Below are 24254 nucleotides of genomic sequence, written 5' to 3'. Positions count from 1 at the left end.
ACAGCTGTGTCTTCTTTCTCTAGCCGATAAATCCTTTAAAAGCAGATGCACCCTTCTCTAGCAGATTAACCCTTTACAAACAGCTGTTTCCTCCTTCTGGGGCTGGGCTGCATAATACACAGGGAAATCTTATTGCATGGCTTTTTAAAATACCAATATTGTAAAAGAAGTAAAGGTCAGTCTAACGGTGGGAGGTGAGGACATTTTCTGTCTGATTTGCATTTCACAGATTTGCTGCCTATTAGGATGCATTTGAAAATGAATTCACCTCATTCGAAATTTGCTTTTGGTGAATTTATGAGAAAAATGGGTGAATTAATTCTCGCTTTGTATTCTGTGGAGCAGCAAATCAACAAAATGGCAAACTGGCAAATTAATTATCTCACCCCTAATACTGACCAGATCTGAGCAGAAGGCTCCACTTTGCCATTCAGATGCTGCATTGAATAAGCCCCCCCCCCCCTTACAGTTGGTACCTTCCAGAGAAGAAGAGAATCTCATCAGATTTTAACCTCACTCTACTGAAATGTAAAACAGGTCTCCTGTAATACTGAGGGGAATCCACTGTCCTGTTAATGTTATATATTTGAGAAAAGTCTTATCATTTTATCTACTTTACCTTTTTGTGTTTTCCCCAGATCCTATAGGTCTTCTTTAAGGCTCTGTTCACACTACCGTCATGGCTTTTATGCTTAACAGGGCCATTACAGCTATGACAAATCCGTTTTGAAACATTTTCTAAAATCATACTGCTATACTTTTGAGAGACAATATAGAAGCCACTGCAATTTCCACAATAGATGTTAGCTAGCTTTCCTAGAGTTCTGAATGCAATGTACCCAGCTATGTGGATATGGATATAAATAAGGTATTTACTTTCCAACAAGCTGAGGTATAACGTATTTGCTCTGTACTTTTCTTGCCTAATAGCTTAAGGGAAAATCAATATTTGCAGCGGATAAAACAGAATATACCTTTGCTAAATATATACACATTTCTGTTATGCATATTTCTGAATCTAAAATTTTCATAACTGCAAGAAGAAAGACATAATTGGCGTTTATCAGCCTATATTTGTATTCCTATAAATCATCGACACACAGTTAAATGTGCCACTATTAAAGTTTTAATTTAAAAAAATAACATAAATAATGCCATACCTTGTATTTATAGGATGGGATTTGCAGGTATGGGTTGTATCTGTAACTTCCCCCTGTTGTTTTACCATTTTAAAATGATTGGCGTAAATAATAGTATATAGAAATGTGAATTGTGAAAAAATAATGTCATATTGAAGTAGTTAGAGTATCCACACAAATATCAATTTTGGGAAATCTAATCAAAATATAATTAATATTGTATAAATATATAAGTCATATAATAATGTAGGCAGATAAAACGGTATAATACCTATGCAGCAGTGCTGACATTGCCATTTACTGGAGCTTATTAGAATTAGTGGTCTTTGTTTTTGCACACCTCTACATGTATTGTAAACCAGAGCTGAAGTGTCATATCCTAACTCAAAAAGTTATAGCAGAGCATAAATCATAGACAGCTAATGACTCAACTGAGTGAGGACCATGAATGGCCAGAAGAAAGCCCAGTAGTTCGAAACGTTTTGCTTTGAGTCATCTGCAATGTTCCCTCTAAGTCTTGGCAGCTCCTGGGTGGGGCAGTTAGGGAGCAGGGCAAGTCTCCATCAACGGTGGGTGATCCGATGACCAACAGTGATGCCCCCAGTAAATGCTAATATAGCGACTAAATAAGAAAATAAGAAAATGATTTTAAATTAGTTTTAATTACTATTTTAAATACTATAATATTACAAGTCCAGCAGTAAAATAGACAGTTATAAACACCAATTATAGGCATCAATGAAAGAATCCCTCATTACACCACTGTCCCTATAGATCCTGCCACACAGACCCCCTGTAGATCCTGCCACACAGACTCCCCTGTAGATCCTGCCACACAGACTCCCCTGTAGATCCTGCCACACAGACCCCCTGTAGATAGTGCCACACAGACCCCCGTGTAGATAGCAACGCATACACACGCCCTGTAGATAGCGCCACATACGCCCTGTAGATCCTGCCACACAGACCCCCTGTAGATCCTGCCACACAGACCCCCCTGTAGATAGTGCCACACAGACCCCCTGTAGATAGTGCCACACAGACCCCCTGTAGGTAGTGCCACACAGCCCTCCTCCCCTTGTATATAGTGCTACACAGCCCCCCTCTCCCTTTGTATATAGTGCTACACAGCCCCCTCTCCCATTGTATAAAGTGCTACACTACACAGCACCCCTCTCGCCTTGTATATAGTGCTAAACAGCCCTTCTCTCCCCTTGTATATAGTGCTAGACAGCCCCCTCTCCTCTTGTATATAGTGCTACACAGCCCCCCTCTCCCCTTGTATATCGTGCTACACAGCCCCCCATGTATATAGAGCTACACAGCTCCCCTCTCCCCTTGTATATCATGCTACACAGCCCCCTTGTATATAGTGCTACACAGCCTCCCTCTCCCCTTGTATATAGTGCTACACAGTCCCCTCTCCCCTTGTATATCATGATATACAGCCCCCCTCTCCCCTTGTATATCGTGCTACACAGCCCCCTCCCCTTGTATATTGTGCTACAGAGCCCCCCATCCCTTGTATATAGTGCTACACAGCCCCTCTCCCCTTGTATATAGCGCTACACAGCCCCCCTCCTCCCCTTGTGTATATAGCGCTGCACAGCCCCCCTCCCCTTGTATATAGCGCTACACAGCCCCCCTTCCCTTGTATATCGTTCTACACAGCAATTCCCCCTGTATATAGTGCTACACAGCCCCCTCATACCCTTGTATATAGTGCTACACAGCCCCCCTCCTGCCCTTGTGTATATAGTGTTGCACAGCAATCCCCCTGTATATAGTGATACACAACCCCACTCTCCGCTTGTACATAACGCTACACAGCCCCCCTCCCACACAGCTCCTTAAAAAAAAAAAAAAAGATTGTATTTACCTTGCCCCGTTCCTGCGACAGACGGAACGCTACACTGCCTCTCCGGCGGGACGAATGCGCTAGACCGGCGTGATGTGACGTCATCATGCCAGCCTGCGTGACTCCCAGCGCCTTATAGGCTGCAGGCTTAATTATAGTATTCATTTGTATGTGCGTCCTGAGGACGCACATACAAGTGAATGTGGCTGTCGCTAGCATCGGAGCCCCTTCCGGTGCTAGCGACACCACTGCATCCACCCGCCACCCGTGACAGTGCGCAGGCTTTAAACTTTAGTGAGCAGTTGGACCGTGGAAGGCGCACCTTATAGGAAACACTGGTCACCTGTAAGACTAGCTGCATATTTATTTTCCATTAAATTAAAGATTCAACTTTGCTACATCTGTAAATTTAGTCATTTAAATCTTGCACTTGTTTGTATCAGGGGAAGAGCAAGCACTCTTGGTGCCCAATACAGGAGTTTCAGAATCAGAGTTTCATGTAACATATTACTAAATACTTGTACTATAAATATGCTAATTGTTTTTTAATTTCAGGAAGAATGTGCAAATTTCATTAAAGTCCTTCATCATTACAACAAAACCCATATATATACTTGTGGAACCGGAGCCTTTCACCCTCTCTGTGGATACATTGAACTTGGAAGTAACAAAGAGGTAAGTTTTTTTATGCGTTAGCATATCGTAACATTGACATTCATTATACAACACCTTTTTCATGATATATCACAAATAATGAGTAAAAATAATGAACTTGAAATGATGTATTATAGTCAAATTACAGTAAAGTCAAAAGTTTCAAAAAGAATACAGGAACTTTGTTCACACCTTTCAGAATCTTTATTCTCACCCTTAAAGATTCTGAAAAAATAATAAAGAAGATTAATAGTGTGATGACATTTTAACCATGCACTCCCAGTACAATTTTTTACTTGGGTGCCCATTTCAATTACTTTTATTATTTTTTCTAACCAAATAAATCAATCATGGCGATATAACTAGAAGAAATATGTAATGTGGGGGCATAGCAATGTCTCCAGGAAGATAACATAAATTAAGTATTTTTTAAGGACAACTAGATTGGTCTCTCAATAATTAACTTTTGCTTGACTTGATAGCTTTGGTTCTAAATGGAGTAATTAAAACAACCTCAGAATACATTCATGGAATCGCGTTAATGAAAACTCATATCTACTGCTGGGATGCATAACTTGATATTGCCCTTTCAGACATAGATATTGTGGAAGTATATACCTTCTCACACAGCCTCTTCAGATTTGCAAGAAGAATGCATTGACACTTGTACAATACACTGGACTACAAATAAGAAGTTATGTCACAGCAGACTGCGAAAGTATCTCAGAGAGCTATCTGGCACCATGATGTATACATGGTGTTGTTGAAATCAAATTGAATATTTTTGGAAGTCACTAAGTCAGATAACCAGCACAATCATGAAAATAAACCTGAAATTGGTAACTAAATATATTAGGGTCTGTTCACATCAGCGTTGTCTTTCCGTTGAGGGGTTTCTGTCAGAGCTTTCCATCAGGGGAACCCCTCAACAGAAAGGCAAAAGGAAACAATAGCTTCCGTTTGTATCACCATTGCTCTAAATTGTGACGGATACTTTGCTAATGGTTTCCGTTTGTCATCGCTGTGAAAGGGTTACCGTATTTATCGAACTATAAGACGCACCTGACCATAAGACACACCCAGGTTTTAGACAACAGAAAGTAGGAAAATTATTTGTTAGAAAATTATTTATTCTGTTTCACCACATTCTGAGAGCTGTTTTTTTTTTTTTACACATTTTATTGATTACACATGTATCCCCTATGCACAGGATAGAGGCTATATGTGGGATCGCTGGAGGTCTGACCACTGAGACCCCCAGCGATAAGGAGAACAGGGGACTGAAAGTCACCCAGAGCGCTACATGAGAAGCTTGAACTTCCGTGTTCTGTGTCCGGCTTATTTGTTCCGCAACTCCATAGAGATCAATACATAGCCGCTCGCGCATGCGCAGAAGAATTCAATTAATCTCTACGAAGCTGCCGGACACAGAACACGGAAGTCAAAGCTTGTCATGTAGCGCTCTTGGTGAGTTTCGGTCCCCGTTTTCCTTATGGATAGGGGATATGGATAGGGGATACATGTGTTTTATGGCACAACCCCTTTAAACCTCCAGGAACAGCGAAATTGCTGTTCCTGGCCGTTAGAGCAGCATGTCAGCTGCTGACACCTGCAGTGTATGGAGGGGGCTCAGCGCGTGAGCCCGCTCCATACATCATAACCCCTGCTCCATGATGTGCCGGGAACGTCATGGGTCGGGAAGGCGTTAAGTAATGAAGCGGTCAGGGGGCCCGGCGATGCCGGGTCCCTTGACTGCTGATTATAAGACGCAGGGACTTTTTAGCAAGATTTATTCTTGCTAAAAACTGTGTCTTATAGTCCGAAAAATAAGGTAAGTTTTTTTTAAAGGAATCAATAGAGCAGTCGACTACGCTATTGATTGCAAAGTGTCCGTCACCATTGAGATCAATGGTGATGCAAACGGAAGCTATGATTTCTGTTTGCCTTTCCATGGGGGGGTTCCCCCCACAGAAAGCTCAGACGGAACCCCTCAACGGAAAGACAACGCTGATGTGAACACACCCTTAGCGACAACCTCCAAAAGGAAAAACAAAAATTAATCTTGCACCTGATAGTTGGTGTTAAAAATCGTATGCCCACACTATGGTAAAAACAGACCACCCTTTGGCTATATGCATTCAAGATAGTGGATCAGGTATGCAGGCTCAAAGAGCTTTAGCATCAGGAGTTGAGAACCCACCAGGTTGTCACACAAAATTGGGTCTTCCCAATGATCAATATCAAAAATACAAGGGCCAATAAGCCTCTGAATAAGCCATTGCTCATACATATTACCCAGGCCTCATGAATCTCCTGAAATGCCCTCTTCTCTATTACACAGCTGCAGTCTAGGGAATAAAGCAAAAGGTGTCTTTATTCACTCCAACAGTGATGTTTCGATCCGACTCACTGGGATCTCACTCTGACCTCAACTATTTTTGTCTTGTATCCATGGCCTCTTAGCCTGAGCCTTGGAGGATTATTTTTGCACCCAACCACTGGTGCTGTGCTGCTTTCATTGTTTGTGTATATATATATATATATATATATATATATATATATATATATATATATATATATATATATTTTTAATGTCTGTGTGGGATTTGAGATATTTCATACAAAGGTTGTGTGTGATCTGTTTAGACAGACAGTGTTTAAGTTTAATAACACAGTATAGTAGAGTCATATCAATTTTGGGTAAGACAAGGTTCACGCATTCTCCTTATTTTTGTGATTCCTAAATTACAGGTAGTAAAATGATACACGTAGCTATTATCACTTATCATAGACCCAATTATTATTTCTGTCTTTCTATGTTATATGCTTTTCGGCAGGGGCCATCATTCATGTAGATTTATTCTCTTATGATATATTGTAAAATGGCTTTCTCCTTGCAGGAAATCGTATTCAAGCTTGACACACAAAACCTGGCGTCTGGAAGGTTGAAATGCCCCTTTGATCCTCATCCGGCTTTTGCTTCCATAATGACAGGTAAGACACAGGGAGGCCAGAAACCTTGAGACAAGTACTTTGTTCAGAAACCTAAAGACAACAGTTCCATTCACATGCGTGCGTAGTTTTCACTAATGACCAGACAAAGAATGCGCCTCTAATAGAAAGATATGAAAGAGATGATGGATGGCAGTGTCATGGGTAAAATTCAACTTATTCTTTTTTTTTTTTAAATTGTCTAATCCTGAAGACATTTTGGCTCTGTGTAAATAACATGCAGGTGTTGAATTTACACGCTCTTCTTTACAATTTACAGAGTTTTCATTTAACTGTGAGTGAAGAAAATAAGTAAACAATAGAAATCTTCATGTTATTTTTTAAAATTATGTTTGTTTTAGAGATCTCTGTAAAGATTAAAATTGAGATTTCTATTAAATGAATCTATACAAAACTTTTGTTAGATGCAAGGAAATAGATTGGATAAAATAACTGCATGATTTTAGGAGAGTTAAAAATAATGCAGTCTTCGAATTACATTTAAAAACAGTCTGTCGCCAGTTTTTTCGCCCACAAGCGGCTTATACTTCTGGTTAGGTATTGAGAAAAGCAAAGCCGTGGTTGCATACCTTTATTACATGTGTTGGTTCTTGCAAAACGGTAATCTATATCTTACTGATATACACAACCTATATCCTATTTACTAATATACAATATCCATATCATACTTACTGATATACACAATCTATATCCTATTTACAAATATACAATATCCACATCATACTTACTGGTATACACTATCTTTATCCTACTTACTAATATACAATATCCACATCATACTTACTGGTATACACTATCTTTATCCTACTTACTAACATACAATATCCATATCATACTTACTGATATACACTTTCTATATCCTATTTACTAATATACAATATCCATATCATACTTACTGATATACACAATCTATATCCTATTTACAAATATACAATATCCATATCATACTTACTGATATACACAACCTATATCCTATTTACTAATATACAATATCCATATCATACTTACTGATATACACAATCTATATCCTATTTACAAATATACAATATCCACATCATACTTACTGGTATACACTATCTTTATCCTACTTACTAATATACAATATCCACATCATACTTACTGGTATACACTATCTTTATCCTACTTACTAACATACAATATCCATATCATACTTACTGATATACACTTTCTATATCCTATTTACTAATATACCATATCCATATCCTACTTACTTATATACACCATCTATATCCTACTTACTGATATACGCAATCTATATCCTATTTACTAATATACAATATCCACATCATACTTACTGGTATACACTATCTTTATCCTACTTACTAATATACAATATCCACATCATACTTACTAATATACACCATCTATATCCTACTTACTGATATACAATATCCATATCATACTTACTGGTATACACTATCTTTATCCTACTTACTAATATACAATATCCATATCATACTTACTGATATACACTATCTTTATCCTACTTACTAATACACAATATTCATATCATACTTACTGATATACACAATCTATATCCTATTTACAAGCATACAATATCCATATCATACTTACTGATATACACTATCTTTATCCTACTTACTGATATACACTATCTTTATCCTACTTACTGATATACGCAATCTATATCCTATTTACTAATATACAATATCTATATCCTACTTACTGATATACACCATCTATATACTACTTACTGATATATACCATCTATATTCTACTTACTAATAGACATCATCTCTATCCTACTTACTGATATATAGCGTACCCTCTATGTCCTACTTACTGATATTTGTCACCTTTTTTTGTGTAAAAAATGAAACAATAAGGCATTTTGAAATGTGTTCTCTATGCTAATGACAGAAAACTGAAGATACATGGCAGCCCTTGCCCCAACTTAAACAGTCCAGTAACCAGGGGCATGCTAGACAATATTCAAGAACAGATCTGGGCATCATTGGGAGCATCCAGCCACCATCAATGCTATTTTCTGACTAAGCTACATATCAGAAAATATTTAAACTGGAGTTTCATTTGCCCTGATTTTCAGAATCCAAAATGGTTTCTACTCCCCAGTCAATTTCAGTGACATAACTGTGTTGATTGTGCAACCTCTTTTTCCACATTTTGCAATGCAAATTGCACATCAACACAGTTATTAACTTATTAAGAATATCAAGCACTTTTCATATCATATGAAGAACTGGACATGTTTGCTTAGATAAGGAAAGTGTATTTTACTGTACAGATGGGATGTTTCTTGGAGAGGCCACCCAGTGTAAATATTTTATATAGTGGAGGGAATTGTTAACAAAATAGTACAAGATGATCATCTGAAAATTATTTTGTTTGTTCTCTATTTATTTTTCTTGTTTTTGGACATTCCCCTTATTTTACACTTACTCATATTTACACGAGTTTTAAAGAAGTACAACAATGTATTATGTACTTTTAATATTTGACATAACAGAGTAAGATCTATTAAGAACCAATGCACGTGATATAGTAATTTTCAGTAGAAAGGCAGCTATTGTAGATAAACTAGACCGAGATTGTCACCTACATATAATTCTATTGTCAGACATGGGTGCGGCAACGTGGCGCTTCCTCTGCCCAGTGGGCAGCTTTTCGGCCCACCCGGAGCTTTGACTTAACCATGATGAAGGGACGCCCCAGCTCTACTCTGCTAGCGCTGCGCAGCTCCAGCTGCATGTTTAAGACCCAGCACAACATGTGATATCACTCTTCCAAACACATAAAATGGAATAGCTCCAATCTTCCAGTACTTGATTAACGGCCCTAGTGGAGAGTTTCCTGGCATTTTTTCCTGTTGTTTCCTGTGATTTTCTTATCTCTGTCCCGGCTTCCATCTTGGCCTGATCCTGACCTTGTTTCTTCACATCAATTATTGGACCTGTCTCTGCCATCTGTTACCGACCCGGATCTGTTTGACCACGAAGCGTCTCATACCCTCCATCTACAGCCTGACCATCTTTTTGGGAATATCCTGTGAACCTTACCAAAAAAAGTCCAAACCTCCTTGCGAGGGTTTAGGGATAGGGGATTTCTTAAATGTCCTGAGACGTCCTGCTACTCAGTGCTACTCTTCTTCATCTTCTTTTAGACATCAATTAAGTTCCAACTTCGCTAGCTTGGGGCCTGCATCCAGGTACACTTTAGGACTTATAGTCTAGTACGGAGAGTTACACCTATGATTTCATCTTAGTATTTTATATATCATATGCTATGTTTCACAAACCTTAAGGAGGTGTTACCAAAGAAGACTTCAGTGATCATTCAGACTTGTAAGTGAGTCAGTGAGACACTTATGAATTTGAGAATATGTTGGTTTTTATACATTTCCATGCATAAAATCATTGAGCGATTTGGGTGCAAGCACAATACTTTATCTATTAAATGCAGCAGTGGGACCTGACAGACACCCAACAATGTGACTCTTAGGTCATATCTTGGGCAGCATGGTTAGCACTGTCACCTTGCCACAGTCAAGTCCTTGACTTGAATCCAATCCAATGCAACTTTTGCATGACATTTGTATGTTCACCCTGTGTTTACATGGATTTCCTCCCCCACTTCAAAAATATAAAAGTGAACTTGGGCGTGATCTGTATGTATTTGTAATAGTAAAATTATTGTAGACTCGTGTGATTACAATCTCTCTATATAGTGCTGCAGAATAAATTACCATTATATAAGAAACAAGTAATTAATAAATATCTCTTTGACAAGTGATTAAAGTCTTATGAGAAAACCCCTTTTATTACAATTTACAAGGTAAGTATATATTTTCTATTACTTATAAGTGAAGACAATAACTACGAACTTTAGTTATCAGGTCAACAAATAGTCTTCATTGCTGGACCAAATGAAGTTACTCTCGAGGCACCTAACTTTTATTCCACTCCTTAGCCTGACCTTATTACTCACAGAGTTTGCATTAACCTTTCCTTCATTTTCTTTTATTTACAAACTGTCACGTAAAAGAACACTATTGAACTTTTTCTATTGATGCTGTTGATATATTAGAGACCTATTTTGCCATACGTTATATAACGCAATGGTTGCTCTATTGAAAACACAAAGTATAATAAATTTGTAGTAACTTTGACTTTACATAATAGATTCATAGTAATTCACCCAGATTTGTAAGAAAGTGTCGACATATTCACAAACACAGTGCATGATTTATGAATAAATGATTTGGCTCAAGCAGACCAAGGGTTTAATCATGAGTAAATGAACAATGCTGAAATGACATGTTACATTTAAAATCACTGTTATTAGTATAAAGTCAAGCAATTAATATTTCATGTCACCAAAACCCTGAAAAGAACAAGGAAAGACTAAACATTTCTTCACTCTCAGAAGATCTAACCTCTCCTGCCAAAAATATATATTAGAGAAGCCAAAAGTTGAACCTGCTTTTAATAGGGATGTTCTCCAAGCCATTGGAATGGAAGTTTGTAATAGAGAAGATATTACATTTTATATGTAGCTTTCCATTTGATTTGGAACTGCATATATTCCAAAACGTTAAAAAGTACTATAGATGTTATACAAGTTCCAACAAAAATCCAACTAATAACTGAGGATTTTTGGCAAAATCTGAGACCTTCCCTTTGATTTCTGATGCAGATGTGCCGCAAGCGTGTAGCAGATCCGCACGAGAATAAGGCCCTGTTCACACAGAGGATTTTTGCCGTGTTTTTTGCTGCGGAACTCGCTATTGATTTCAATGAGAGATGGAGGCGTTTTTTTTCCCGCGAGCGGAAAAAAACACTCGCGGGAAAAAGAAGTGACATGCCCTTTCTTCGGGCATTTCCGTCTCTGACCTTCCATTGACATCAATGGGAAGCAGAGAAAGCCTGAAGGAATTTCGAGGCAGATTTTTCTGCCTGCAAGAAACTGTGTGAACAAGGCCTAAGTCCCATTGTCATTCAAAGTTGCTTATCCTCGGCTTTTCCATGCAAAATAATTATCATGCTACTTATTGCTGTGGTGGATTTCTTTTCATGGTGCGGACAAAAATACACGTTAAAATTTTTTCGTTGCATGTGAACTGGGTTGCGGAAACCTCATATGCATGGGATGCAGAATCATCGGCATGTCATCGGAATCCATATCAAGTCCAACATGTGTGAACGGGGCCTTAGGGTGAGTTAAAAAAAACCTCTAGGTGGTAGTTCAGAGTGCACAAGACCTGTGTAGGTGCACGAATAGGGTCCCAACCCAATTACGGAATAAAATAAGTATTCCGCACACAAATTCGTGATTTTTACAAATCTTTACATTTTTATTTTATCATTAGTTTGTTCCAGAGGTTTAGTACGACGTTTCGGTCCAAATTTAGACCTTCATCAGGCACTTATTCCTCCTGGTGTTTGGAGTATACAGTCGTTGGCGCTGCTTGTGTTTATAGTGGCTGACTGCTGTAAACGCTGTAAACTCTGTTAGGCCAAATGCACATGATACTTATTATGTGCAAATTTGACGTGGATATTTTCGTGTGGCAAATTCGCAGTGTAATACAGGACCAGCAAAGTAAATGAGATCAAGAAATCTCATCTACATGTCGCGGATGTTTTCTGCACAAAAATTGACATGTGGTACGTATTTGAAAATATGATACGTCAATTTATCTTGCATTTACGCTTGCAAATTCTTTCTGACTAGCTTAAAAAAAAATTAAAAAAAATCTGCAGCATAAAACCTGCACCTATTTCCGCATCAGAATATAAAAACCGCACCTAAAAACGTATCAAAAAACGCACTATTAGGTGCACATTTTACCTGTGGAATTACCTGCGGTTTTGATGCTGATTTTGTGCACCAAATTCCTCAATGTGTGCGTGTAGCCTTACAGATTTTGCTAGGGATTTACAGTAAATTAACCCTTTACATTATAAAGGATGAAATACGTTACAATTCTGCAACATAGTAGGCATGCAGCTGATTTAAAAATCAGCAGCACGCCCTAAATTCCATGCAGATTTTTTTTCTGCTACATGTGCATGGGGTTTTCAAAACCCCATTCACATGAGCTAGGGCTTATTCAGACTAATGAGTTAATCATCCGTGTGGAGGACGTTTTTTTTAACGCCCGTCACACGGCTGCATGTATTTTTATGGGGCTATTCACACGGTTGTTGGTTTAACGGACCGCGTGAAGGGCCTGTAAAAAAAAATAGAACATGTCCTATTTTTGTCCATTTTCTCGGAACCCTCAATAGACTCAAGTCTATGAGGGATCTGTGAAAACGGGTCCCACATGGGTGCAAATCGGCCGTGAAAAATGTCCGTTATTCACGGCTGATTTCACACACTTTCGTCTGAATATAGCCTTATATTGTAATTTGTAGTGAATTTTCAGTGCGCAATCCACACCAAAAATAGGAGACAAGTAAGTGGCCTTGTTTGGTTTGTGATATACGGACCATGTGCCGGCCATATGTCCTGGACCGACCATAGTTCAGGGAGCCGAGTTTCTAGCATCACAGTTTCACAGTTATCTAAAATCATAGGAGTTTCTCCCTTCCCGAGAGAATACTGTCCTCTGTCCCGTACTGAAAGCATCATTACAGTATGGGGCAGTATTCCCACGGAGAGGTAGGGACTCCTATCATTAAAGGGAATGTGTTGCCAGAAAAACATGTTTTTTTAAAAAAAAATTAACATTTAGTGTGTGGGTGATTAAACATTGTTCAAATTTTTTTATTTTTTTTCACGAGTCAGGAAATATTATAAATTAATTCTAATTTATAATATTACCCATTTCTGGTCACTAGATGGAGCTATTCCCAAAATTGCAGCATTGCAAAATTGGGTAAAAAGCCCTCGCTCTAGTGAGCTCTCAGCATCCCCCCCCTCCTTTATCCTGGCTAGTGCCGGGATAAACGAGGGGTTTGAACGGTGTAACCTCCTACACTGTGTGTCGCCATTTTTTGAGCTAACACACAGTGTAGAAGGTTAACATACAGTAGTAAACACACACAAACACGAACATACATTGAAATCTCTTACCTGCTCCTGCCGCCGCGGCTCCCTCCGGCCCGTCCGCTCCGTCTGCTGCCGCTGGTCCAAGTGCACAAGTCCGGAAGCCGCGACCGGAAGTAGTAATATTACTGTCCGGCCGCGACTTCCGGTCCACAGGAAAATGGCGCCGGATGGCGCCAATTTCAAATTGGACTGTGTGGGAGCGGCGCATGCGCAGTTCCCACACAGACGCCGTACACACAAGTGAATGGGACGGGAGCCGTTCGCAGTCCCTATGGGACTGTGGCTGCCGTATTCCATGTCTATGTGTCGTTAATCGACACATACAGAAATGGAACAAAAAATGGCAGCCCCCATAGGGAAGAAAAAGTGTAAAAATAAGAAAAAGTAAAACACAAACACACAAATAAATATAAACGTTTTTAATAAAGCACTAACATCTTTAACATATAAAAAAATAATTTGTGATGACACTGTTCCTTTAAAGATAACTATGATGCTAGAAGCCTGGCTCCCTGAACTGTCGTCAGTCTGGGAAATACGGCCGATACACAGTCAGTATATCACGGACCGAACACGGCTGTCTGAATAAGGCCTTTGTCTAGTTACACAGTGCGGTCAAATCCAATTTTTTTGCCACAATTTTTGCTAAATCGTGGCAAAAACGTGATTTTAATGCACTGTGAGAATATTGCCTAACCGCACCATTTTTTTCAGTTTTGTATCCTTTTTTTATGCAATTTTCTTAATCGCGGCACAAACCAGGCGGTTTTGCCATGATTTTTATATAATTGCGGCAAAACTGCACCATTTTTGAAGTGATTGCAAAAATCGTGGCAAAAAAACCGCTAGGGAAACGAAAAAAAAACATTTTAACATACTTTATATATTCTACAAGTGGGGTCAGGAGGAATGGGAAGCAGGATGGAGAGGGGGGAAACACTCACCAGCCTGCAGGTCCAGTCGGCTGTGTAGAGAAGGATGTGTCTGGTGGGCGGCTCTCTCCACACGGAGCTTCTGTTTCTCATGCTGCATCTTCATCTTCTGTAAGTCCTCTCAGGGCCCCAGCATTAGTTACTTTCGAGTAAGGAAAGGGCCCTATTAAATTGCTGGGTCCATTTCTTTCTCCAAGTGACTAACGCTGGGGACCTCATTCAAATATGTAAAGCAGCTGAGATGCAGGCGGGCCCCTATTTCTTCATCGTTGTAGCCAATCCCCTGGCGGCAGTACCAGTAATACTGCCCTGATGGTGGCCCTGAGTATAGGGTGCACCATTCACTTTGTAGGAGAATGTAATGCGCCTCCATTGCTAACGGTGGCCGTTTTGCCACTACCTTCACAGATCCGAACTCCTTCAGCCATGTATGTGCAGCATGCAGGTTGCATACCATATGTGTCACTACACAGAGCCTTGTCCGAAGCCACAAAGTGGCGCACATACAGTTCTGAGTGGAAGTACCACTACGAAGAACTTGAATCAATGATATAACGTAAACTTTACACAAGATGCGTGGCCTTAACCTTGTAAAACATAGCATCACCTTTTTATGCCTGAAGCCGGTGCCCTGAGGAGGCCCACAAGGGTACAAAAGAGGAAGGTGGCGAAAAGTATGAACCTGGTCCAAGAATGTGCTAAATGTGTATTGTGCAGTTGCAATATCACTCCTTCCTTGTCCCTGAGGTTAATTTCCTGCAGCCTCTCTACTCTCTGCAGACTCAAGTGAGGGGAGCCTCTTGACAATCCTATAGCGTCTCTTGGACTTTATTACGTCTTTTCCTCCATCTCTGCACATCCGGCCAATCAGGCTGCAATGCAGGGGAAACAGGGAGCAGGTTTCCACTGCTGTAGCGAGAGCCCATATGGCTATCTTTGTGGGCTGCGCCCTCCTAGCCGTCTCCTGCTGCTCTCCCTGCACGGCATCAGACACAGAAGGTGCAGGGAACGAGAGGAGATAAAACAAGCAACTAGGCACTCATACCCCAAGACAGAGACACAGGGAACAAGGTTAATATCTTGACTGTAAGGGTGAAACAGGAATTAATTCCTCCATACAGCCACATTGTTAATTTCATTTTATTTTTTTAAACTTTGCAACTCATTTAGCTCCGTTATTGAGCTTTAAGCAAGGGTGGAGCTGGGTATCTGTGTATGCTCAAACAGCAACATTACATTCAGGGGTAAAATATTTGCATCCCATTTATCAGCAGACTTATTGACTATATTAGAAGCAGTTGACAATCTTGTTTCTATCTATCTATCTATCTATCTAATCTCTCATCTATCTATCTATCTATCTATCTATCTAATCTCTCATCTATCTATCTATCTATCTATCTATCTATCTATCTATCTATCTATCTATCTATCTATCTATCTATCTATCTATCTATCTATCTATCTATCTATCTATCTATCTATCTATCATCTATTGAAATAGATAGACAGACAGACAGACAGTCAGACAGATAGACAGATATTTTTCAAAAACAGGCAGCACTCAAAAAGTTGTAGCAAAATTAGAAAAGGTGCTTTATTCCATCAATCCAATACAGCAACGTTTCAGCTCTTCAATAGAGCCTTTTTCAAGCTCTATTGAAAAAGGCTCTATTGAAGAGCTGAAACGTTGCTGTATTGGATTGACGGAATAAAGCACCTTTTCTAATTTTGCTACAACTTTTTGAGTGCTGCCTGTTTTTTGAAAAATATATACCTTGGGAGACTGTGGCCATATCCCTGGCGGGCTTGCACCCTCATTTTTATGAGACCTGGACTGTGCGGTTGACATTTTTTGGATAGATAGATAGATAGATAGATAGATCATAGGTGGATAGGTTGGAAGTAGATACATAGATTTAGAATGTTTTATTTTCTGTTGATCTGCTATTAATTTACCTGATGAAGAGTAATAATTATAATAATGTAATTTGTTTAGTTGTAATTTACCTCTTCATAAACTCACATATGTTGTATGAAATGTCTAGTAAAATAGCGGGCAGTAGACCTGTGTGGTCTAACATCTGGTGACATTCAGTATCTGTCTGACCTCCACATCCAGCTTACACTGAAAGCGTCTTTTGTCACTGGGGTTACATGCTTCTGTTTTTTGGCTTTGAGTAATCAGCAGTCACGTTTCCTAAAAATATACAATGATTAGATTAAAGCTAGACATAACGTATTTGATTATAGCAAAGTTCTTTCAGAGTCTAATTGCGCACCAGACTGACCATTTCCATTATATATGAGCACTTGGGAAGATACATTTCAGAAATGGCCAAAGCCATGCTGCACTTCTTTTGATGTGTTTGACATGTTATGTAGTAACAACCTGTGGACCATTATTGGAAAATACATTGTTACAGAATAATTATATTAAAAGGCTATGTAAACCTTTGAAGGAATTTTTTTAAATAAAAAGGTCAATCAGTGTGTTTTGTGCAACTTTATAATTAGTTTTTATTATAAATAAATGTTACTTTTTGAGATACAGCTGCTCTGTATTCTGTATACAGAGCTGACGTGTTCAGTGACAGCGGGTACTTTGTGTCTCTGACACACGGGATCCACCTGTTATACATCACATCTAAGTTCATAACTTAGATGTGACCGATTACAGGTGGATCCTGCGTGTCAGTGACACGCAAGATCCGCTTTCACTGAACACGTCAGTGCTGATGACCTGACAGATTCAGGACTGAGCGCACAATACAGCTGCTCTGTATACAGAATACAAAGCAGCTCTATCTCATATAGTAAAAATAATTTGTAATAAAAACTAATTATAAAGTTGCACAAAACACACTGACCTTTTTATTTAAAAAAAAAAAAAAACGCTTTCAAAGAGGTACATCGCCTTTAATCTATGAAATAATATGTGAATATTGAAAAAATAACAATGTCCACAAACTTTCTCCCTACAAACTGAATAGACATGTCCTTAGTAGAAAAAGATCCATATATTAAAGGTGCTGTGCATATATATTTTCGTTTAAAAATGAAAACAGATTGGTTTTTATTGTCAGAGACTAGATAGATAGATAGATAGATAGATAGATAGATAGATAGATAGATAGATAGATAGATAGATAGATAGATAGATAGATAGATAGATAGATAGATAGATATGAGATAGATAGATAGATAGATAGATATGAGATAGATAGATAGATATGAGATAGATAGATATGAGATAGATAGATATGAGATAGATAGATATTAGATAGATAGATATTAGATAGATAGATAGATATATGAGATAGATAGATAGATAGATATATGAGATAGATAGATATGAGATAGATAGATATGATATAGATAGATATGAGATAGATAGATATGAGATAGATAGATATGAGATAGATAGATATGAGATAGATAGATGATAGATAGATGATAGATAGATGATAGATAGATGATAGATAGATGATAGATAGATAGATAGATAGATAGATAGATATTAGATAGATAGATAGATATTAGATAGATAGATAGATATTAGATAGATAGATAGATATTAGATAGATAGATAGATAGATAGATAGATAGATATGAGATAGATAGATAGATAGATAGATAGATATGAGATAGATAGATAGATATTAGATAGATAGATAGATATTAGATAGATAGATACATAGATAGATAGTTTTAGTACATACAAGTAATAATTATTGTTATTCATAAAAATCAATAATTGGTAATCATAATGTTTATGTTCAGCTTAAACCAACTGCAACTGAATTCATTTTGCTTAGCATACATTTTTAGAAATAATATAAATAATTACATGGAACTTAGCGCATCAGGAGTAGCTTTTATCTCATAGCATGTGTAACTTTTATATTGAATATTGATGAAAGATATAGACATCCCATGTTTGTGGTTGTTCACATCATACAGTGAAAAGCTTGTAATCAGCATGTATATCATATCACCATACATGTGTGAAATATTAAACCACTTATGTTATACTATATGCGTATCTGACAGAGGAGACAACACTGTCTGCACAAGGGTCTTCCCTGAACAGATACATATGTATCATCATGTCAGCAAAGGCTTGTCAGTGATGGAGCTGTGGCTATCCTTCTCTCTGATGTGGCTAACAAAAACACAATCAATTATTCAGTGTGACATTCACTTTTCATAGGTTGACAATTGATACCTTAAGGCCGAATGATGTTGTCTAAAGGAGGTAACTTTAAGTAATAAACTGAGGTGAAGTTTTCATAGGAAGGAAATGTGTGTTTGCCTACGGCATTAACGTAGACAGAGATAATTTTTTTAGTTGACAGTTTAATGAAGAACAAATATTCAGTAATAATGACAATATTATATTCCTGTGCACGCAATTGCAAGAAATTCAACATTAGGCATAACACAATGTATTTGTTTTTATTGGAGAGTTACTTTTACTTTTTCTATGGAAAATGTTTCTTATTTCCAGTGTGTAAGTAATGTCCAATGATTAAATAAAGATTTAACATGATTTAGTTATGAGCATACTTAATGCATATTTTATGTATTGCTGTTATTGTTTTTAGATAAGTATCTTTTTGCTGGGACTGCTTCAGATTTCCTTGGCAAGGAAACAACGTTTACTCGTTCACTTGGACCACCCAATGAACATCATTTCATCAGAACAGATATCTCGGATCATTACTGGCTTAATGGTAAGAGGATTTAGTGTACAAATATTTAGTCAAGCAAAAAATGAATTTCTAGTTTTTCTTCTGATACAGTACAAAATAATTTAACTAAGAACCACACATGTACAGCATGTTGGCTAATTAAAAAAGTTATATGATTGAGCAATATTTTCATACCTGACATGACAATTATTCCTATAGTATTTACTCACTGATATGATGTAATAGCCAAAATTCCAGATTGTCAAAAACTCACTGGTTTTGATGAATGGCAGTCCAAAGGCGTCATATTATTATCTCAATTGTATATTGTAAAATCTTTTAAATCTTTTGAACAACTTAGAATTTAGTCTTTAAAACATTTTTTTAATAAATATTTTGCAATTGAGATTGGCAATATATAAACAAATTTTACTATTTTTCAATCATTTAATAATTTGAACATAATCTTTAAAAATCAGAGAGAGGGCATTTTTATATTTTAAAATTATCTTATTCAATTAGGTAGCGATGAAAATCTTCTAGAACAGAAAAGAAAGGGGCAGGTGATTGTGGATCCATTTTAAATGAAGAATGGATAAGGATATTGAGGATGTCCTACTTTCCATCTCCATTGGATTCTTGTAGATTCTCAAAATCTAGTTTTGCTACATCGCGCTAAACTTTCTCCAATTGTACAGGCTAAATTTAGAGCTAGAATTTCATCTCCATGTCCTAAATTTCGAACTTACCCAGGGACAATGATTCATTTACTTTGAAATTACCCAAAATTTAGATGTTATTGAACTTGCGTTATTCAGAAAATAAACAGGTTCAATGCATTTAGAAAGTCTTCAGACCCTTTCAATTTTTTCACATTTTGTTATGTTGAGGTCTTGTGCTATAAAATAAATGTACAATATACAGAATAAAAACAGATACAATGCATTTAGAAAGTCTTCAGACCCTTTCAATTTGTTTCACATTTTGTTATATTGAGGTCTTGTGCTATAAAATAAATTCAAGTTTTCCCCATCATTCTGCACTCCATACCCCATAATGACAAAGTGAAAAGTGAGTGTTAGTAATCTTTGCTAATTTATTGAAAAGGAAAAACTAAAATATTGCAATAACATAAGTATTCAGACGCTTTACTCAGTACTTAGTTGAAGCATCTTTGGCAGTGATAACAGCCTCCAGTCTTCTTGGGTATGATGCTACAAGTTTTGCACACTTGGATTAGGGATTTTCTGCCATTCTTCTCTGCAGATTCTCTCAAGCTTTGTCAAGTTGGATGGGGACCGTCAGTGGACAGCCATTTTCAGGTCTCTCCAGAGATGTTTGATTTGGTTCAAGTCAGGGCTCTGGCTTGGCCACTTAAGGACATTCACAGAGTTGTTCCTAAGCCACTCCTGTGTTTTCTTAGCTGTGTGCTTAGGGTTGTTGTCTTGTCGCAATGTGAATCTTTGGCCCATTCTGAGGTCCAGAGCACTCTGGAACAGGTTTTCTTTAAGGATATTTCTGTACTTTGATCGATTCATCTTTCCCTCAACCCTGACCAGTCTCCTTGTACCAGCTGCTGAAAAATACCCCCACCGCATTATTCTGCCACCACCGTGCTTCACTGTAGGGATGGTATTGGGCAGGTGATGAGCAGTGCCTGGTTTCCTCCAGACATGATGCTTAGATTGAGACCAAAAAATTCAATGTTTGTTTTATCATACCACAGAATCTTGTTTCTCATGGTCTGGGAGTCCTTTAGGTTCTTTTTTTGCAAATTCCAGGCAGGCTTTTATGTTTCCTTTACTGAGGAGAGGCTTCTTTCTGGCTACTCTGCCATAAAGCCCAGATTGGTTGAGTGCTGCATTGATGGCACACAGGATCTTTGAGGCTCAGCCAGAGTGACCATTGGGTTCTTGGTCACCTCTCTTACCAAAGCCCTTCTCTCATGATTAATTAAATTGGTGGAGCGGCCAGCTCTAAGAAGAGTTCTGTTGTTCCAAACTTCTTCCATTTAAGAATTATGGGGGCCACTGTGCCTTCGGGGACTTTCAGTGCAGCAGAAATTTTTTGTACCCTTATCCAGATCTGTGCCTCCGCACAATCCTGTCTCTGAGCTCTACAGGCAGTTCTTTCTTCCTCATGGCTTGGTTTTTGCTCTGATATGCATTGTCAGCTGTGAGACCTTATATAGACAGGGGTATGTCTTTCCAAATCATGTCCAATCAAATGAATTTACCACAGGTGGACTTGGTCTTAGTGTTAGATAGTGTGTCAGAGGCACACAGGAGCTGCTGTCAACCAAGCCGTCAGTCTGCCTGACTGACGCATTAAAGGGGTTGTCCCAAGTTGATAAATGGAGCTATAAAGCTCCCCCATGTAAAAATAAGAAGAATTCTAATTACCTGTCCGTCGTCCAGCGATGTCGTTTTCATGATATCGTTGATTGAAGTTGCGGTCGGTCCCTCTTTGTATCCTGCTCGTTGCCTAGGTTCCCGGCCACCGCTATTTACCTTTAGCGGTGGCCGCGCATGCGTAATGACATCCTCTGCGCCCTGAGCCGAGGATGTCATTTGCTCGTGAACGCGCATCTCGGCGCATGCGCAGAAGATGCAGTGGAAGGCACCCGTCGCAAGGAGAAGTCTGCGCTCCGCTAAAGGTAAGTGTGTATGTGTTTGTGTGTGTGTGTGTGTGTCTGTGTATATATGGGTGTGTTTGTGTATATGTGTTTGTGTGTGTGTGTGTTTATGTGTGAGTGTATATATGGGTGTATTTGTGTGTTTGTGTATATTTTTGTGTATATGTGTGTGTGTGTATATATGGGTGTGTTTGTGTATATGTTTGTGTGTATATGTTTGTGTGCGTGTGTGTGTTTTTGTATGTGTGGGTTTGTGTTTGTGTATATATGGGTGTGTTTGTGTACATGTTTGTGTGTATATATGTATATGTTTGTGTGTATATGTGTGTGTTTGTGTGTATATATGGGTGTGTTTGTGCATATGTGTATAGGTTTGTGTGTATGTTTGTGTGTGTGTTTTTGTATACGTGTGTGTTTGTGTATATGTGTTTGTGTATATGTGTTTGTGTATATGTGTTTGTGTATATGTGTTTGTGTATATATGGGTGTGTTTGTGTATATATGGGCGTGTTTGTGTATATATGGGTGTGTTTGTGTATGTGTTTGTGTGTGTGTGTATATTTGGGTGTGTTTGTGTACATGTGTTTGTGTATATGTGTGTGTGTGTGTGTGTATATGTTTGTGTGTATGTTTGTGTGTGTGTGGGTTTGCGTTTGTGTATATATGGGTGTGTTTGTGTACATATGTTTGTGTGTATATGTGTATATGCTTGCGTGTATATGTGTGTGTTTGTGTATATATGGGTGTGTTTGTGCATATGTGTATATGTTTGTGTGTATGTTTGTGTGTGTGTGTTTTTGTATATGTGTGGGTTTGCGTTTGTGTATATATGGGTGTGTTTGTGTACATATGTTTGTGTGTATATGTGTATATGCTTGCGTGTATATGTGTGTGTTTGTGTATATATGGGTGTGTTTGTGCATATGTGTATAGGTTTGTGTGTATGTTTGTGTGTGTTTGTGTATATATGTGTGTGTTTGTGTATATATGGACGTGTTTGTGTATATATGGTTGTGTTTGTGTATATATGGGTGTGTTTGTGTATATGTTTGTGTGTGTGTGTGTGTTTGTGTATATTTGGGTGTGTTTGTGTACGTGTGTTTGTGTATATGTTTGTGTGTGTATATGTGTTTGTGTGTGTGTGTGTGTGTGTGTATGGGTGTGTTTGTGCATGTGTATATGTTTGTGTGTATATGTTTGTGTATTTTTGTATATGTATATTTGTGTGTTTGTGTACATGTGTTTGTGTATAGGTTTGTGTGTATATGTGTGTTTTTTGGAGTTTATGTGTGTGTGTTTGTGTATATATGGGTGTGTTTGTGCATGTGTATATGTTTGTGTGTTTTTGTATATGTGTGTGTTTGTGTATATATGGGTGTTTGTGTATATGTGTGTGTTTGTGTATATGTGTTTGTGTATGTGTTTGTGTATGTTTGTGTGTTTGTGTATATATGGGTGTTTGTGTACATGTGTTTGTGTGTATATGTGTGTGTGTTTGTGTATGTGTGTGTTTGTGTAATATATGGGTGTGTGTTTATATGTGTTTGTGTATATGTTTGTGTGTGGTTGTTTGTGTGTGTGTAGGTGAGTATAAGTATCGGTATTGTTAGGTTTGTGTGTATATGTGTGTTTTTGGAGTTTGTGTGTGTGTTTGTGTATATATGGGTGTGTTTGTGCATGTGTATATGTTTGTGTGTTTTTGTATATGTGTGTGTTTGTGTATATGTGTTTGTGTATATGTGTTTGTGTATGTGTGTGTGTGTTTGTGTATATGTTTGTGTGTTTGTGTATATATGGGTGTTTGTGTACATGTGTTTGTGTGTATATGTGTGTGTGTTTGTGTATATGTTTGTGTGTATGTGTGTGTTTGTGTAATATATGGGTGTGTGTTTATATGTGTTTGTGTATATGTTTGTGTGTGGTTGTTTGTGTGTGTGTAGGTGAGTATAAGTATCGGTATTGTTCACATTGATAACTTTTTTTTAATGTTGTTGCAGATTTTGATGTACCAATTGTACTACGTCTTCGATTCGTTGGACTACTGCGTAGATCTACGTTTTTTGAAAATTTTAATAAAATGGTTAACGAGGGTTTTGTTGGGGATTTCTTATTTCAATAAAAAAAAATTGTCTTTGTGTTTTTTTTTCAAACTTTATTAGTGCCTAGATAATGGCAGTTGGCTGATTGACAGTGTCCATTATAAAGGCGGTACTTAGTGTTAGCCGGTGCAGAGGCTAGCACTAACCACCCATTATTACCCCGGTACCCACCACC

At 38.0% G+C, this 24254-nt stretch overlaps 1 protein-coding gene across 1 annotated transcript in view; it reads left to right on the top strand.

The window, feature by feature from the left end:
- The window catches only part of SEMA3D (semaphorin 3D), a 175102-nt gene that overhangs the window by 94263 nt on the left and 56585 nt on the right, over nt 1–24254 (top strand). The window contains exons 5-7 of the mRNA XM_075857368.1: nt 3553–3672; nt 6552–6645; nt 19259–19387. Coding sequence (XP_075713483.1) covers nt 3553–3672; nt 6552–6645; nt 19259–19387 — 343 coding nt within the window. The remainder of the gene's footprint in view (nt 1–3552; nt 3673–6551; nt 6646–19258; nt 19388–24254) is intronic.

This window comes from Rhinoderma darwinii, chromosome 3 (genome assembly GCF_050947455.1).
Source record: "Rhinoderma darwinii isolate aRhiDar2 chromosome 3, aRhiDar2.hap1, whole genome shotgun sequence".
Lineage (NCBI taxonomy): Eukaryota > Metazoa > Chordata > Amphibia > Anura > Rhinodermatidae > Rhinoderma > Rhinoderma darwinii.
The sequence above is the reverse complement of the archived record's forward strand: the minus strand, read 5'-3'. Positions and strand labels throughout refer to the sequence as shown.